The 16,830-nt window shown below is 41.8% G+C and overlaps 1 protein-coding gene across 2 annotated transcripts; it reads left to right on the top strand.

Moving 5' to 3' along the window:
* The first annotated feature begins 1,403 nt into the window (after positions 1-1,403).
* On the top strand, positions 1,404-16,592 carry LOC134197323 (nitric oxide synthase, inducible-like). Of its 2 annotated transcripts, XR_009972628.1 has the most exons (31): positions 1,407-2,104; positions 3,231-3,388; positions 5,284-5,473; positions 5,530-5,621; positions 5,676-5,817; positions 5,881-6,023; positions 6,083-6,193; positions 6,256-6,421; positions 7,119-7,187; positions 7,248-7,331; positions 7,393-7,434; positions 7,493-7,587; positions 7,719-7,863; positions 7,927-8,174; positions 8,230-8,404; positions 8,468-8,612; positions 8,680-8,758; positions 8,816-9,000; positions 12,764-12,885; positions 12,944-12,988; positions 13,045-13,170; positions 13,233-13,405; positions 13,482-13,803; positions 13,858-13,983; positions 14,037-14,102; positions 14,157-14,242; positions 14,303-14,351; positions 14,484-14,540; positions 14,603-14,670; positions 16,280-16,400; positions 16,466-16,592. XR_009972628.1 is itself a non-coding variant. In XM_062666625.1 (30 exons), exons 1-30 carry the CDS (start codon positions 1,478-1,480, stop codon positions 16,347-16,349), a joined length of 4,206 nt encoding a protein of 1,401 aa, XP_062522609.1. In that variant the 5' UTR covers positions 1,404-1,477; the 3' UTR covers positions 16,350-16,592. The 2 variants fall into 2 exon arrangements, 1 of the variants encoding a protein (XP_062522609.1); XM_062666625.1 differs by having other exon boundaries at positions 1,404-2,104; positions 16,280-16,592.
* Positions 16,593-16,830: the final 238 nt, after the last annotated feature.

Genomic DNA, 16,830 nt, shown 5'->3' with positions numbered 1-16,830 from the left:
AACTGGAACCATTTAAGATAATCGGTATAGCATGGTCCAACTGGAGCAGCTCTTAGTGCTCTAATGAGCACACCTGGTGTGACCTCTACTTCATTACTCACTTCCGACTTCACCCCAGTAGGATAGCGCCTCACTGTAAGAAACATGCAGAGCACTAGTACGTCGCCACACAGCCTTGCGTCTAGCTTCTCACTGGACTAGCCTATTTACTAGCTAGCCGAACAAGTAGGTGCTTACTACCACACCGGCATCGCAAAGTGAAAATCAATGACTGCAAAGGGCGCGGGTACACACCATTCAACGACATTTCGCGACAAAAAGTCACCTCGCGGTGGCTGTGCAACGGTACAGTACAGGCCATGAAACGTTATTTGTGGCTTGCCTACAGTCGAAGATAGCATCGATGACTACATCCTGTAGATACCACCACTGCGAAGCGGTAATATTATCTTGTCTCTTTATAACATTTTATAGGATCTTTAGTTCACCGGAATTTGGTGATGCGGCAACATCAAAGGAACCTACTTCTCTCGCGCGGCATGAGGGCGGGGTAAGGGTCTGGCTACGCGAGACTTGCGTGCGTGCGTGCGTGCGTGCGTACACACGAATTCCTCCCCACGACAATGTTTCATTTTAGGACCTAGTTCGAAAAATCTTTTGTGTCCGACTACAGATCAGTATGAACGATTCGTGCAAGTGACCAAATGGCGAATAAAAGCATCATGAAGTTCCGTCGCCCCATCCTTTTGTATTGTAGCTAGGGATTGTGTGTACGTGACAACCGAGGAACACCCTTTAGGAGCTGAAAATGATATTATGCCACCTACAGTCAACGATTCACACGTCCCGTACTTTACTAGAAGTTGCATGTTTACGGTAATTTCCTTGACAAGATTTCAATGTATCGTCTAGCTATACGGTTCAGTAGACGGTCACAAAACTCAGTTGCGACGTGTTACTCACCAATGCGACGCGCCTACGGATACCGTAAAACTAGTCAACTTTAGTAATTTGCCTGGGCTCTGAACGGGCTACTGTACATCCAGGTGTTGCATACCTTTTGACCGTCACTGTAAGTATAAATGAGTCTGCTAATCAATCCAGATAAATACATGACTATCTGTAGCTACACCATCCAGCATTCTCGCGGATCTTACTGCACTGTTGTCGTGCTCGCACGTAACTTGCACCACGATTACCATCAGACGAGCGACAAACCTACGCTGGCAGATCAACACGAGATAAGACTCTTCATTGTGTGTGCAGGTGGTTAGTCGCAAATAGCGTTACGACTTGCCACCTCTCCATTACACTCATATTTGACTGACAGCGAGAACCGATTTAGACGTGACGCCTCGGAATGCTCACCGCTAGTTCGACTCGTCTTCGCTTCTCGTGAATGACAAATTCTCCAGTCGACAAGACGGCCGCGAGCCCCACAAGCTAGGACCTATACCTGTACTATAGGCAAACGAAAATGTCGAATTTCTTAGCCATCGTCGACCCTCCGAAGTCGCCGCCGTGCCACGACGTCCCAACCGGACGACAACGCTCTATTTCAGCTCGTCAACGAAATCCGACTCTAAATACCGTCATGATATCCTGTTTCGGAGACGTGGGCGTCGCTGTTGACCGTCGATACCAGATTACTAAACTAACACAGGGCGGAGCTGCTGATAAATCAGGACGACTCCAAGTCGGAGATACATTACTGCGAGTGAACGGCACTTGCACGGCGGCGTTGGAGTACGAGCGAATCGTTTCCTTGTTGCGCAGCGTCAACGGCAACCTCGAACTGAAGGTAATGGCGAGCGAGAGCTTAGTGTTCGACGCCGCCGCGAAGGGCTTCAACGAAGGGGCGGTACGAGAAGAAGCAAGTGGACGGCAAGAGGGACTGCGTAAGACGCGAACCGTGGCATTCGACATGCCGGACGACGGCGGCGGCGATTCGCGTCGGCGGACCGAATCCCGCCTGATGCGTTCTCAGACGATTGCGGCCGACGGTCGGCCGAGTGGCACGTTGGCGCGACGGAATTTCGTGCAACTGCGAAACTGGCAGGCGGATAGGAGATACACCGACACACTGCACAGTCGCCAATTTACGGTAAGTCGTAGCTAGATGGTGTAGTGTTTGCTTTGTGCAGTGCTGTGTCTGGCGTTGGCGTTTAATTTCCTCGACTGCATCCGGGTTTACGCGTGTAGAGACCACTACTCGAGTTTGTCTTATGTCGGCAAAATTCCTATGACTGACGATTCCGTGCCGTCCAAAAACGTGAAGGAAGCTCCTACTTTGTTAGGAACTCAAGCGTGTATGGCAGGCGGAGGTGGCATACTGTGAGGAGGTGCTTCTTTGACAGCTAGGAATCTGGACGATTATACACCAACCAGACAGAATGCATTTGAGTTAGGAAAATACTTGGAGTGGTTGATGGTGGTAACTGTAGGTGATGAGATCATCCAACATTATTTAGTAAAGAAACGGAAACTGTCCTAGTATGGTTCTGATCAAGTGTCTTTGCATAACACCCTTTAGATATAACCGGTACTGAGCAGAAAGCTTTACTATAGAGTAAAGCATAGTGCTAATAAATTAGACAACTAGTTTTATTGCGCAAAATACCGTGCATGTCGTCATATATGGGTGTAGACTGGTTGCGTTTGAATGGTAAAGTCTATAAGTAGACAGCAAAGTGTTTTTAGTCATGAGCAGTGCTTTTCTTCATTTGGCATTAATGGTAGTTGTCTTATGTATGGAGTGCTGTCTGACTAGTCAAATTAAGTTTGATGTAGTGCCCTAGGAGCATGTACCAATAGTTATAGCTACTTGTCACTGTGCAAGGTTTTTTGAGCTGAGAATTAGATTGCGTTTGAAGAAACTAAGAGTGTGCAGAACTGTTCTAAAGTATAGAGGTGGAATTATGTATTAAGATGTTGAGTCAATGATGTACTGGTATGTATGTAGTAGAAGCCAGTAGAATTGACCTGGGTATTCTGAGCTATGGCTTCTTTTTGTGTGTCAAGCTTGGTAAACCTACAGTATATGGCACACTTGTCTTAGATTTGTCAAAGAGTGTGCAGTAATGTATTTCATTTTGTATGCTGTTCACAAGCATAAAGTGTGTGAAAGAGCTGTTTTGCTAGAACTTGTTGACTTCTTTTGCTAGAACTAGACAAACCTAGTCCAGTGATTTCTCTGTAACAGTGTTGTGTTATGACTTCTATTTTTGTAGGTTCATGATTCTTTTTGTGACCAACACCAGTGTCAAGGGTCAATAATGTATCCAGTTGGTGCTGAACTCAAAGCTGTTGCAGGTGAAATCCGATCCAAAGATGATGTAATTCAGCAAGCTGAGGCATTTCTCAACGAGTATTTTGAGTCTCTGAAGAAGTAAGTATAACAGTTATCTTTTTATTCTATCTTATTTAAGGAACTTTGTAGACTAGCAATGCTGGCGTTGCTGCATTGCTACATTGCTGCATTGCTGTGCATTTTCCTTAATTAATTCTCAGCTATGACTGGGGTTTTTCAAGGCAGAACAATAACAGTCAGGAATACGACCAATGGAAGTATTTGCAGGTTGTAGGTTATTCAGCAGATACTACCGGTACTACTAACTGACAAGCCATCAGAAGTATCGGCAAAGTATAGTGTTAGTATAGTTTTATAAGACATAAGTTATAGGGATGATGCTGAGGAAGCTGTTAAGTGACTTTTCGTGGGTTAGGTAAATAGCTGCAGTTATGCTGCGTTTTGGGATTGATCATTATATAACTGACTAGAAGCACAGCAGCATGTACTGCATGTTCCAATTTCCAAGTTACCATTTGTGTGACAAGTGCAGCTTTCATCAGGAGTAGGCAAAAATGTACTTGGCTGTTGGTGACTAAGCTGCAACCTTTCAACTCCACCTGTCACTGTTCCCATTATCTGTTTTGAACTGCCAGCATATGGTAATGAGCACAGTTATGACCAAGATGATTGAAGATGTCTACTATGACGACAATCAGTTAATGGAGCATGTTAAATGAGCAAGGACTTTCAAAATTGCTTTAGCAAATGCTATATGATTAGTCATTACCTATTATTAGATATACCTGGCCATGTAGTCTCTGTTCTTAGTCACATGACTGTTTTTAGTGTATGGGGTTGTGTAAATAGATGTGTGTGTTTATTGTGTGCTAGTGCTTGAAACTGAATCTGTGGTTACACTACTGCTTCCACAGCTATGATCCTTCTGAAAACCACAATAGAATTGTCGCAAAGTACCTGTTATGAATTTAGATGTCATTTTGCATCTATGTGTGCTACTTCGTAAATTTTTCTAGATTGGACAAAGCAACTGTTGTTTCACATGACCACAAAGTTTGTAACATTGCTAAAATAATCTGTAATCATCAAAGTAAAGTAACAAGAGGTATCACGCACGGATTCGGGAACATGAATGTTGCTCCTATAGGTTGTAATGTTAGGTTTTTGTATAAAAATGTAAGCCAGGAAAGTGATTGATTTAGCATTAGTGGTTGTAGACAGATAAGTTGTTTATTTTTGACAAGATCTGGCAATTACGAAACTGAATTAGACTGTCCTGGTAAAAAAGCTCTCTCATGGACTTTGACGTTTTGCCTATTGTCGTTGCTTGTACATTTGCTTTATGATTGGACCACGCTATGGGGCATGGCACATGACAGCCATAGTCACACCTCCATCTGCATACATTTGATAGTCACACAGACCGGTAGTAAAGTGAGTCAAGCCTTTTGAGTACCTACACACTAAAGCCTGGTTCACAATATTGACTCTGACGCCAATGCTGATGCTGACGCTGGAATAGAAATGAATCCTATTCCAGCGTCAGCGTCTACATCAAAGGATGCCGCCTGCATCAAGGTGGTGTCTTTAATCGTCAATATTGTGAACCAGCCTTAAGTCTGTGACTTCAAAAAGTCTCGTTATATCTCATAGTTGAAATTATGGGTCTCCTGTTTGCTTCAGACAATGTCTGTTCCACTTGGTCTTTGTCTGATTAACCCTTTGTTCGTTTGGCCATCTGTCCTCCAAGTAGATTTTCTTATTTCGAGCATTGCATTATAATCCCTGAAATGAAACACACATAAATTATTGCTTGTTATTTGATAAAGGACTTTAATTCATGATGAATTGTGAAGACATTCAGATTTACATTTGACTTTTTGTGTATACTTATGTATTGATTAGGTAGAGTAGTAATAGATTGATTAATCTGATGGGTTGACAATAGTATACGTGGTCTCTCGGTTGTGTAGGCGTTCAGATAGCAAGAGCAAGAAATGCAAACTGGAAGAGCAGCAAGCAAGGCGTATGAAAGAAGTCATTGCTCAGGTGGAGTTGACTGGTACGTACGATTTGGATGAGAAGGAACTTGTGTTTGGAGCTAAGCTTGCTTGGCGAAATTCGCCTCGTTGCATTGGACGTATTCAATGGAATCGGCTTCAGGTGTTATTGCATATTCTTGAATTTTATTTCACACTGTAATTTCACGCTATTACTAGGTGTTTGATTGCCGTCACATTAATAGTGGAAAGGAAATGGAAGATGCTATCATTCATCACATCAAATTCGCAACTAATGAAGGCAATCTTAGGTTGGGGTTTAGCTGCTGGAGCTACGACACAACAATAAAGAAATGTCGTTTTAGGTCTGCCATTACTGTCTTTCCACAGAGGACAGGAAAGCGAGATGACTTTAGAATCTGGAGTCCACAGTTTTTTAGATATGCTGGTTATAAAATGGATGACGGCAGCATTGTGGGAGATCCTGGCACTGTGGAGTTCACTGAGGTGTGCGAGATGCATTGTCTTGAGTGATAGACGAAGTACAGGTTGAAAATGGTTTTTCTACAGAAATGTATAGAAGTGGGTTGGCGACCACCAAAAGAAAAAGGCCAGTTTGATTTACTTCCAATAGTTGTACATTCCCCGAACGAGTTACCAAAGTTCTTTGATGTCTCAAGTGTTTGTCTGGAAGTTCCGATAAGACACCCGGAGTGCGTTTGTGAGCCCTATTGCATAGTTCTAGTTAGAGTTTATTTGTATTATCGTACAGATTCTCGTGGTTCGATGATCTTGCACTTAAATGGTACGCGTTACCTGCAGTGTCAAGTTTGATGTTGGATGTTGGTGGCATTCAGTTTACTGCAGCACCGTTCAACGGATGGTCAATTGTCATCGTTGATTTTTGTTTGACTGTGACATCTATGTAGTTTGTCTGTGGTATAGGTATATGGCTCCAGAGATTGCAGCACGTAACTTTGGCGACTCCTACAGATATAATATGCTTGAGCCTGTTGCTGAAAAAATGGGGTTGGACACGAGCAATTACTCTTCTCTTTGGAAGGATCGTGCACTGGTGGAGCTGAATTTAGCTGTTCTCCACAGCTTTAAGGTACGTATAGCCAGTGGGCTTGGTATGCAGTTTTGAGTTATGCTAATGTGTAGGAAGTGTAATCAATGTAATGAAACAGTGTTTATTTGTCTCTGTATATGTTTGTGTTTATTGACATGATTGGAGCTACAAACTAGTAGATGTTGGACATTTAGTCGAAAGTCATATCGGTAGCAAGCGAGTTTGTCTATATATGTGCATTATAATTTCGTATGTTGCTAATTGTGTAAATCTTAAAAATTACTCTGCAACCAGGTTTAGTATTCTAAAGTCCCATTCGAAGCATAGTATGTTAATTTATGCTTTACTAGCTGAGATGTGTGGAAAATTCCATGCATATTATTGAATAGAGAATGAGGTAATTTCCTTGACGGACCAGTCGGTAATGTTGGCACATTATTATATAGACCAGCAGAACTTGTTACATTTTGTCTTATCAGCATCTAGAGTTAGTAAACTGGATGATGCTTTCAGTTGGGTATATGAATGGTATTATTAGCATATATGTGTATGCAATTTATGTTTCTTTGGACTTACCACAGTATGAAATTAGCAAGCAAGTATAACAGCTTATAGAGTCGTTGACTTTCTGTATTGGTTGTGTGTCATGATGCAACAACGTTGCCATCCAGCAATTGTCATAGCAGCGTTTCTGTTTGCACTTAATGCTTACGCTTGTATTTTACAAATGTGACAGGAAGCACAAGTGACTATCTCCGATCACCACAGTGCAGCCGAGTCTTTCATGCAACACATGGAAAAGGAAGTAAGCAGACGTTCTATGTGTGTGGCTAAGGATTGTTGTACAGTGTAAGTTGTTTATCAGATGTCACTTCGAGGTGGATGTCCAAGTGACTGGGTATGGATTGTTCCTCCACTATCCGGCAGTGCCACTCCCGTCTTTCATCAGGTTCGTTATTGGTTATTACATGCTCTTGGATTAGTTTTGATATTAAGCTGGTTTTCTGCAGGAAATGTTGAACTACAAATTGAAGCCAAGCTTTGAATATCAGGTTTCGTTATAATGTGTGTATGTAGTAGGTATATATGAGCAACTAGCATGTGATTTAGGAACCCGCTTGGATGGCCAAACGAATGGCAGACAAAGACAATCCTACTGCAGCTACCAGAAGAGGCTCAAAGTTGACATTAGCGTCCGCTGCAAGGTTTGCTTACAAGTAGCTAGTGTAGAGAGTAATTGCAATGGCTACTGCGTTGTTGGTGCCGAGTTTCAGTATGCTTGTTTGGTAAGAAATAGATATATAAAGAAGTTGTTAACATCTGATCATGTCCATAGAGTTGTCATGATGTCGATGTCAATGTTCTCTCCTCACCTGATGAAACGAGTTAAAGCAACCGTCCTGTATGCAACAGAAACAGGGAAATCGGAGCGGTATGCCAAAGATGTGGGCAATTTGTTCAGTCATGCTTTTGCCGTCAATGTAAGCAAGACGTGTTGTGCTTGCTACGTTTTGTGAAGATGGTTGATCTGAAAGTTATTGTAGGTACAATGTATGGAAGATTTTGTGTTTTCCGACATAGAGTATGAACAGCTGTTATTGGTGGTAACGAGCACGTTTGGTAACGGCGACCCACCGGACAATGGTGAGTCATTTGGTCGTCAGCTGTATGAAATGCGGCATCCGCCTGACGAGAATCGAAGTAAACGAAAAGTGAGCAGTGTTATTCACTTGGGACTGAGCGCATCTGAGGGCGCAGTCAAAGATGACTCACAGCCACTGGCCAATGTGAGGTATACGCATTAATATAGCTCCTTGACTGCTACGTTTTTGTTAAGCTATATGTAGGTTTTCTGCCTTTGGACTGGGCTCCCGTGCTTATCCTAACTTCTGTGCATTCGCTCGTTCGGTCGACAAACTGCTTGGTGAATTGGGTGGAGAGCGTATTTATGAGATCGGTCAAGGAGACGAATTGTGTGGTCAAGAAGAGTCTTTCAGGAAATGGGTGATTAGCTGTTATGAAGTAAGATAGTGTTCTACGGTCGGGGTGCATATCAGCGGATATTTATGAGGCGTGTATATGTAGGCCGCATGTAAGACTTTCTGTGTCGATGCTAACCTCAAAGACTTTTCGGATGCTCTGGCCTCATCGTCAAGGGAGTGGCAGCCGGATAAATTTCGACTTGTAATGCAGAAGAAGGATACGGCGAAAGAGATGGATGTGTGTAAATGTGAGTGCCGTGTATTTTGTTGCATTGTTTGCATACATTGATCATAACTGATGGTTGCATTGAACAGGCTTATCTGATTTACATAAGAAGTCGGTGTTTCCTTGTCAACTCATTTCGAGAACCAACCTTCAGAGTGAAGACTCGCCGTGAGGCTTGTAGCAGTTATGGTCACCTTGTGTTTGAATCATGTACGATGTTTGCAGACGATCCACGATTCTAGTGAAGCTCGGCACCCAAGGCGAAGAACAACTTGCACACGAGCCTGGGGATCATTTGGCAATATTCCCACAAAATCAACCTTCACTTGTGAATCAGTTGCTAAAGAAATTGGATGGCGCTCCCTTGCCAGACGAGCCTCTTATTGTTGAATACGAAGTGGCTGTAAAAGGTAATTGCATACTAGTACATAATATGTCATGATACAAAGTGTAAGCTGTATGTTAATCATTTACAAACGGGAGGGGAATGGTCTGTGTTGCTGCATTGTTTTATGCATTTGCCCTATTTTTGATTTATGGGACAGTGGAACCTCACTCAAGCCCCATCTATACTACGACGTTATGGGACCTGGGCTTGAGCCGGAATGAACCCAGGACTGTGTTTACATGACAATTATTTGGGCCGAGACGGGCTCTGGGCCCATGGACACGGCTCACTTTTGAATGCCAGGTCGGGCCCTGGTCATAATATAGTTGTGCCCATCATTAACTAGCATGCTCAAGAGCTAATCATGGCAGAAGATCGTGAACTCATCTCACGTGCTTTTCAAGTAATTTGGTTATGCCATTGAGCTGGTTTTGCATGCTCTTATCATGAGTGCTGTCACCTCTTCGTCAGTCCATGGTACACTTCTGTGTCTTGCCGTTGTGTACAGACCACGTGATTGACTCTCATTTCAGACCTGCACATCTAGCTGAGATGATGATGGTGGCTATGGATGTGTGAACACAAAACATGGCTGGGCCCGAGACTACGGGCCAGGTTCAAGCCCGGGACACAATTTAGCGGGCCCCGTGTAAACGCGGCTTAATTAACAGGCTTATGTTTGGGGCTGTTCTGAGTTAGACTTATATGAATTATAGAGCTACAAATGTACTGGAGTAAACAGCTAGGTACCAAGGCAAACTGGTCTCAATATATACCATGCACAATGGTTGATGTTTGGAGGTATTTGATTACAGTAATACTTCTGTGGACCGACAGACAATTGGAAGTAGCACATCTGCTCAATGTTACCCAAAAAAATAAGAGTGTGTCAGTTGATGTGATGATATCTTTGCATGCTCTCAAGAGGTATCGAGTATGGAATAGTTATGGGATGTTAACAATCCCAGGTGCCAGTCAATATGGCCAGCCCCCTTCTTATGCTCTTTCATTGGCTCTGACTAATTAATTAAGTTCAAGGTGGATGAACACTTCCGTAACCTAAGTTAGCAACTAGCAAGTAAGGGTTTGACACTTTAGTCCTTCTTCTAGAAACTGTTTTAGCGAAGCCACTTTGTCAACAAGAATGCAGAGCTGACTTTGCATTTGATGAGGTGCAGTGGGGCATGCACACAAAGTATTGTGTAATGTGTCTGGTATGGCCAGGATGGCAAACCCATAGATGCTATTATCAGTGTTTGAAAAAGTGGCCGTCAAGTCGTTACTTGACGACTGACACTAACTCATGTTTCGTGTTGTCCAAATGGACTCACGGAGTTGCCTTTTTTTATCACTATGGCCACCTAGAACTAGCGAACAAGCTCTTCGGTAGTATCTCGAAGGTTTAAAAGAAAGTGTAATGAAAGACTGTGTGCAATACATGTACATGGAAATTGGTAGCTTTGGCTTCTGTGAGGCTGCTACCAGAAGAAGCAAAGAATTTGATGCCTGTTGCAGTATCAAGGGATGCATGGAAACTGTTTGTTTTGTGCGTTTTCTTTGCTCTTCTTTGGCAATGAACACTACCACATTGAAATGTGTCTTGATACAGCTCTTGAGCTACTTTTACATCAACAACACTACGTTGATCTCTACAAAGAGCGTTCGTCTTTGGTTTCCAGAGATGGTGGACTCTCATACGCCTGCTGCCTCAGTGTCTTTTGTTTGAACAGACACTCACGACTAGAGTGCCAAGTGTGCAGTACTGTACTGTACTTACATGCTAATTAACACCAGCCATAACAATGACCACATGTGCTGCATTCCAATTGTCAGGTACAGAGGTAGTACTGTAATTCTGTGCATGCCCGCCACGGGTTAAGTTAACTAAAATTTTAGTGAACTCATGTCAAAAGCAATTACTATGATATGTAAATTTGTAGTTCTGTTGTCTTCAACAGCCATTTTAAATCATCACATCATCACATTAGGCAAGTTAATAGTTGATATCGCTGATCTATTGATATTTTGAAAATTTACTATTTTGCCTGCTAAACTTTTTTTGAGGTTGCCAAGCTGACGCTGTGCCAGTTGCAAAATTTCGAACACTGTACTAGAGATTTGTTTATGTATGCAAGTTTATACCTTGTAATCAATATCGAGGTGTCAAGCAAGGTCATGGGCTACCTTTTCCATGGTTTATTTATAGCTTAAAGAATGTGATGTGTTGTTTGTGTTATGCTTATTTTAAATTGTGTGGTCTAAATAAAATGCTGTATTGTGGTGGAGGTTGTCAGGCTTGTTTGTATATTACATGACACCTATTGACAGTTTATGAGTGACACCTGACTATTAATAGTGTCAGCCCTGAGGGTCTCGAGTAATAGATATGGTATGGTGTCCACTATATGTAGGAGCACAACCTTCTCCATCCATATAAGTTACATGGGGAGCATTCCACTGAACTGTTCAACACTATCATTTTGTGTAGCTAGCCTAGATTGAGAAATCTTGTTTGCAAGCTTCCCAAAACATTCAGCTGAGATAAAATATTAATATTGATTTAGCAGTCAAATTTGGCTGTAAAATATTTATGGAGAAAGCTAATCTGTTGGAAGGTGAATTTTGATACCAAGGTATATTTACCTTTTATATAATGCTGAGTGGTCTGTATATCTAAGGGTATGTGTATGTTTGTGTATTGTAAGGCAATAGTTGTGGCAAGTCTAGATAAAGAGCTAAAAAGAAATGTTGCTAAGGGACTGAACATATATGTATATGTTTAGACATGCCCGAGATGATTTCTTTAGTAATAGGGCATTGTCATGCAAGTAACCTTGACTCAATAAGAACCTAGCTGATAGCAGCTGCTATGGTGACTGTATGACATATGCTTTCATGTACTAGATTAATTAGCATAGACTGTAGCTTGAACGTAGAATTTCTAATTGTGGATGTCAGGGGTGGTCAAGAGTTTAGCCACCAAGGACAGCATAAGCTGTAGATTGTTTGGAGTCACGCCCTCTTACCCTTCTTATCCGAAACCATATAGATATATACATATAACACATATATATAATAGACATATCAATTAACCTTTTGTTTCATAAAAGAATTGTGCAGTTCAGCAGACTATTACCTAGCTGCAAGCTAATCAAAAGATGAGCTAGAAATTTAATTGAATATAATTAATAGTTAATCAACTGGCAGTCTTCAACCGACTACTTACTCACGGGAAGCTGACGCATGCCAGAACTGTATACGCATGTGTTGATCTTGAAGTCCAGACAGTGTAGACAGAGACAGTATAGAACTAAATATAGTTGTCTGTATGATCATTATTGAACTAAAGATTTTAATAGCAACCACGCCCAACAGGTTAGGGGTTATTTGCGACCCGAGAGTGTAGGTTGTTTGTTCCTGCATGTGCAAAGATGCATACAATCTATGAGTTTTACATATGCGTAATTGGTGCTTGTTTACTGATCAATTGTTGGTACATTTTCCAAACTGCAGTGGAATTGGCTGAAGATTGTCTCAAGAGATAGTATGATTTTGGCCAAAAAGAGAGACCAACTCAACTTATTTATTTACAAAGATATTTTGTTTATTGAAATTCTCTACACTTTTGTAATGTGCTATTTATTGATTTATCCTGAGATTATGCAATTTAGTTTGATATGGTATGAGTTTACTTTCAAAAGTGCATTGAAATTGGTGCACTTATCTTGTACTATCTATGTGGTTGTTCTGTAAGCGAGTATCTGGTGCTGCTTGTTACATGGTAGATCGTCATGAATGGAAACAGTCCGACAGATTACCGCTGTGTACTCTGAGGCAGGCGTTTTCCCAGTTTCTTGACATCACGACACCTCCATCTCCACAATTTCTTTCCATCTTGGCTCCTCAGGTAGGAACGTATTTCTGTGCTTGTAGTTGTGGCATCGACGTTAACTAAGTATGACTAGGCAACAGATAAAGATGAAAATGCTCGTATACTGGAGTTGTCTAAGGTAGTCTCGATTACTTCACTTGTTATGTGCACTGACCTAAATGGTCTCGAGGATAGGGAACGACTACGTACGAAGACTGGAAGTTTGACAAATGTCCAAACATATGCGAAGTGCTCGAGGAGTTTCCTTCGCTGAAAATTCCGCCATCGCTGCTTTTATCTCAACTGCCATTGATTCAGAGCGTACGTTGTGTTGTTGTGAAATGGAATGACACGTACGGGTTGCAAAGTTTATCTCTATGCAGAGATACTACTCAATCTCATCGTCAAAAGACTACATTGACGGAGAAATTCACTGCACTGTTGCGGTCGTGTCATTCCGAACTCACTCCGGAAATGGGCCTCTGCATCACGGAGTTTGCTCCTCGTGGTTGAATCGTCTAACTAAGTCAGCAGTCGTTCCTTGTTTTGTAAGAAGGTAACAAATGTGTTATCAATGTCAGTGTAGAGATTGTTGATGTTACGTCTTATAATGTAAATTGCATCGTATGTAGGGCTCAGTCATTCTATCTGCCAGAAGACAAGAATGCACCCATTATTTTGGTTGGCCCTGGCACTGGCATTGCTCCTTTTAGGAGTTTTTGGCAGCAGCGCGTGTTCATGAATGAGCTGTCGCCTTTGAAAAGGAACAAGGTCGAAGTTCAGGAAAGCGAGCAGAATGGGGAGGTACAAGCACAGGGAGACATGTTGCTCTTTTTTGGTTGTCGTAATCCTGATCTTGATCACATTTACAAAGAGGAAGTCGCACAGCTGGTGCAAGAGGGAATTTTGAAGAATTCCTTTTGTGCTTATTCTCGTGATCCTAATCAACCAAAGGTATTTGTAGTCAGTATGTTTGTTGTATCGGCTGTATTTTGTATTGTGTGCTAGCAATATGTTCAAGATCAACTGAAGCAGCATGCCGACATTGTCGTTCAGAAGCTTTTGAGAGAATCTGGTCATCTCTATGTGTGTGGAGATGTTTCGATGGCTGCCGATGTGACCAGGACCATTGAAGTAAAGTTGTTGTTATCAAATGTGTAGGCATCGCTGACACTGGCGGTTTTCAGGCCATTTTTCAAACAGAGACCGGAATGTCAAGCAGTGAAGCTCGCAGCTCTGTTGAAGAGATGAGAGTGGGTGTGATTCTAAACACAAACTAGTGATTTTGCTGTAGCTGTGGCTTACAGGCTAACGGGTTCTACCACGAAGATATATTTGGAGTGACCCTGCGAACGGCTGAAGTAACGGATCGCGTGAGAAATGCCACTCGAAGGTTATCACGATTACCGAATCCAGTCGTTCTCGTACTGACAAGGAACTTGAATTGTTGTAGGGCTTGGAGCATTATCGTTGAATCACACGGAGATGGCTCTCAGATACTGGTAAATTAACAAAGTGCTGTTTTCTTGTTTGTGCTGGTTTGGGTATTTGATTGGGAATAAAATGAGCATAAGTAGCTGTTGCTGGTGATTGTCAAATAAATGATGGCGTTCAGTCTTTATTTGCACGTTTAGGTACCCGCCCAATCAAAGACTCAAGACAAGAAACAGAGCATGAAGAAGAAGCTGAAGGTTTGAAAATTGCATCATGACAATGTTTTTGTATAGCAGTTTTAAGTTCTTAATTCTTGTAGATTGAAGTTGCTTCTAGTGAGACAAAGTCACGCCTTCGTCTTCCCAATAGGAGATTGCCATCAGCCAGGTTTCTCATACCATAGCTACTCTAGCTGTCTTCTTACTGTTTGCATGCATATTCTCTGGTTAATTTTACTGTTTTAAAAAGTATGAACGGCTGCTGCCATTACTGTAAGTTTAATTAACATTGTATGGCATTTTCTTTGCTCAGACTGTAGCAAGGGAAATATTTGGGGAGACTCAGTAGCAGATTTAGAGGGTGGCGCAGCAGGCGCATGCTTACTCCTATTGAGATCGGAAGTAAAGTACACGAAAAAGCATCAAACAGTCAGGAATTTCTAGTTTGTGGTGATGTTTGCACCGTTAATAGGGGATGAGTATACAAGCCGGCAGTCACATGGGATGATCATCCAGTGCAGGCGCCGATCCAGAGCACCAAGATGGGGTGGACAATTAATATAAAAAATATCAAACATAACCTCGGTGGTTTTGAAACGGGCACTATGCACTAAGCTGCCAATTAGCCATCTGAATCTAGCATATGAATTAAATGCCATCCTTGGGGAAGTTTCCTAGCAAAGTCATAGGTGAATTGATTGTAGTCTATTTCCATCTCGTAGTGAAAGTGTAGCTAGGCGACTCGCGAGACTGTTACATCTTGTTTGTCCTATTGTGAAACGCAGGTAAGTTTGAAGTCGTCGTAGTCCACTGATGCTCCTCTCACAACTAGTGGTTATTGTTTGTGTGGATGCATGCAAGTAATTCTCAAAAGTGTAAACAATTGGAAAATCCTGTTTATCTGTGCCGGTTGCTAGAGATTGCTGCGAAGTTGAGGGCAAGTTTTCTATTCCAAAAACCTTCCATTGAACGTTTCAACTTAGACCAGCTTCTCATCCAGGAATACAGGTAGATCCACCTAGTAAAACTCTCCAAGCTCTTCCGCTAGATTGTTGTTTCCAAAAGGGGTTATAGTGGGACAAGCCTTAGTCCAAGCACCGACTTCTTCTGTGTTTCATAAAATCTTTCCCTGAGCAATTGCACAAACAAAAAATCATATGGTCCAACAACATTTGGAGTGAAAACATTTACATGGTTCCTTTTTGTACCACAACGACAGATAAGGACGCCAGCCATCTACAGTACAGCTTTACGAACCTTTTCAGCTGCATATTTACTGTGTTTGAAATTCCTCTAGACACGCCTACTGCGTTGGAGTGCACCAAGTGCACCATCCCTAGATCCGTGGCTGCAGTGGAAGGGTCTCCATTCAAATTTTGCGAGATGTCCAAGCCTGACAAATTTTGTTAATTAATTTCATTAGCAGTAATTATTAGTTAAGTTAATAGATATTTCTGATTTTTTATTTTGTAATGTCACATTGCCAGTACCCTAAAGTGCGCCTACTCTTCCAGAAACTCTGGATCTGCCACTGGGGAGAATAGTGGTGACAGCTACAATCAACAATAATAACTATTTCCAGTGCTGTATTTAGTTCCACAACTGAGAGAATAGTTTTCAACAACACTTAAGCTGTGTCTAGTTGTGATGTTGTTGCATGAGATTGAGTTGTTTCGAGTTGTTTCTGGGTAGCAATTAATGGAAGGGTGATATGTGTGTACGACAATTGTAGTGTAGTAACTGTTGTAAGTGTACATTCTCTGTTCATTGACACATAGGAGTGATAATAGCATTGCCGAACGAGAACTGCAGGCAGTGAAAGAGAAGCGAAGTCCTACACCAAAGTAGCTGCTTCGACTGATGACTCTTATGATCCATCTGCGCAGACGAAGAGACAGAGTAATGTTTGTTTGTTTGCTTGTTTGCATTTGACAAAGCATTTGATGTGCCATTTCTGTGTGTAGACATTAATTAAGAAGTATGCTTGACATATGTGCGTATAGCAGAGTAGAAGGTTATCATGTAAGAAGTACCGGGTGCGTAGCGTTGTTTAGTTGTGGAGTTAAAATTGTCGAATTGATTTGAAATTGATGTCCATTCATGATTGCGTTTCAGCGTATTACAGTGAATAGCTATGGTTGTCAATATATCAGTTAGTATCAGTAACTTATTAATGAAGTCGACAGCAAATCACGCGTGACTACCACCTAATTTGCTGAATGGCAGCATCTAGATTTGTTGGAAACTCCTGAAAGAAATGTGAACTAACCAAGGGGTATCATGCTGCTCACTGAAATGCTTTTTAATCAATGATGCCAAGTACATATTG

Source organism: Corticium candelabrum, chromosome 1 (genome assembly GCF_963422355.1).
Source record: "Corticium candelabrum chromosome 1, ooCorCand1.1, whole genome shotgun sequence".
NCBI lineage: Eukaryota > Metazoa > Porifera > Homoscleromorpha > Homosclerophorida > Plakinidae > Corticium > Corticium candelabrum.
Note: the sequence above shows the minus strand (reverse complement) of the source record. Positions and strands in the feature narration are given on the sequence as shown.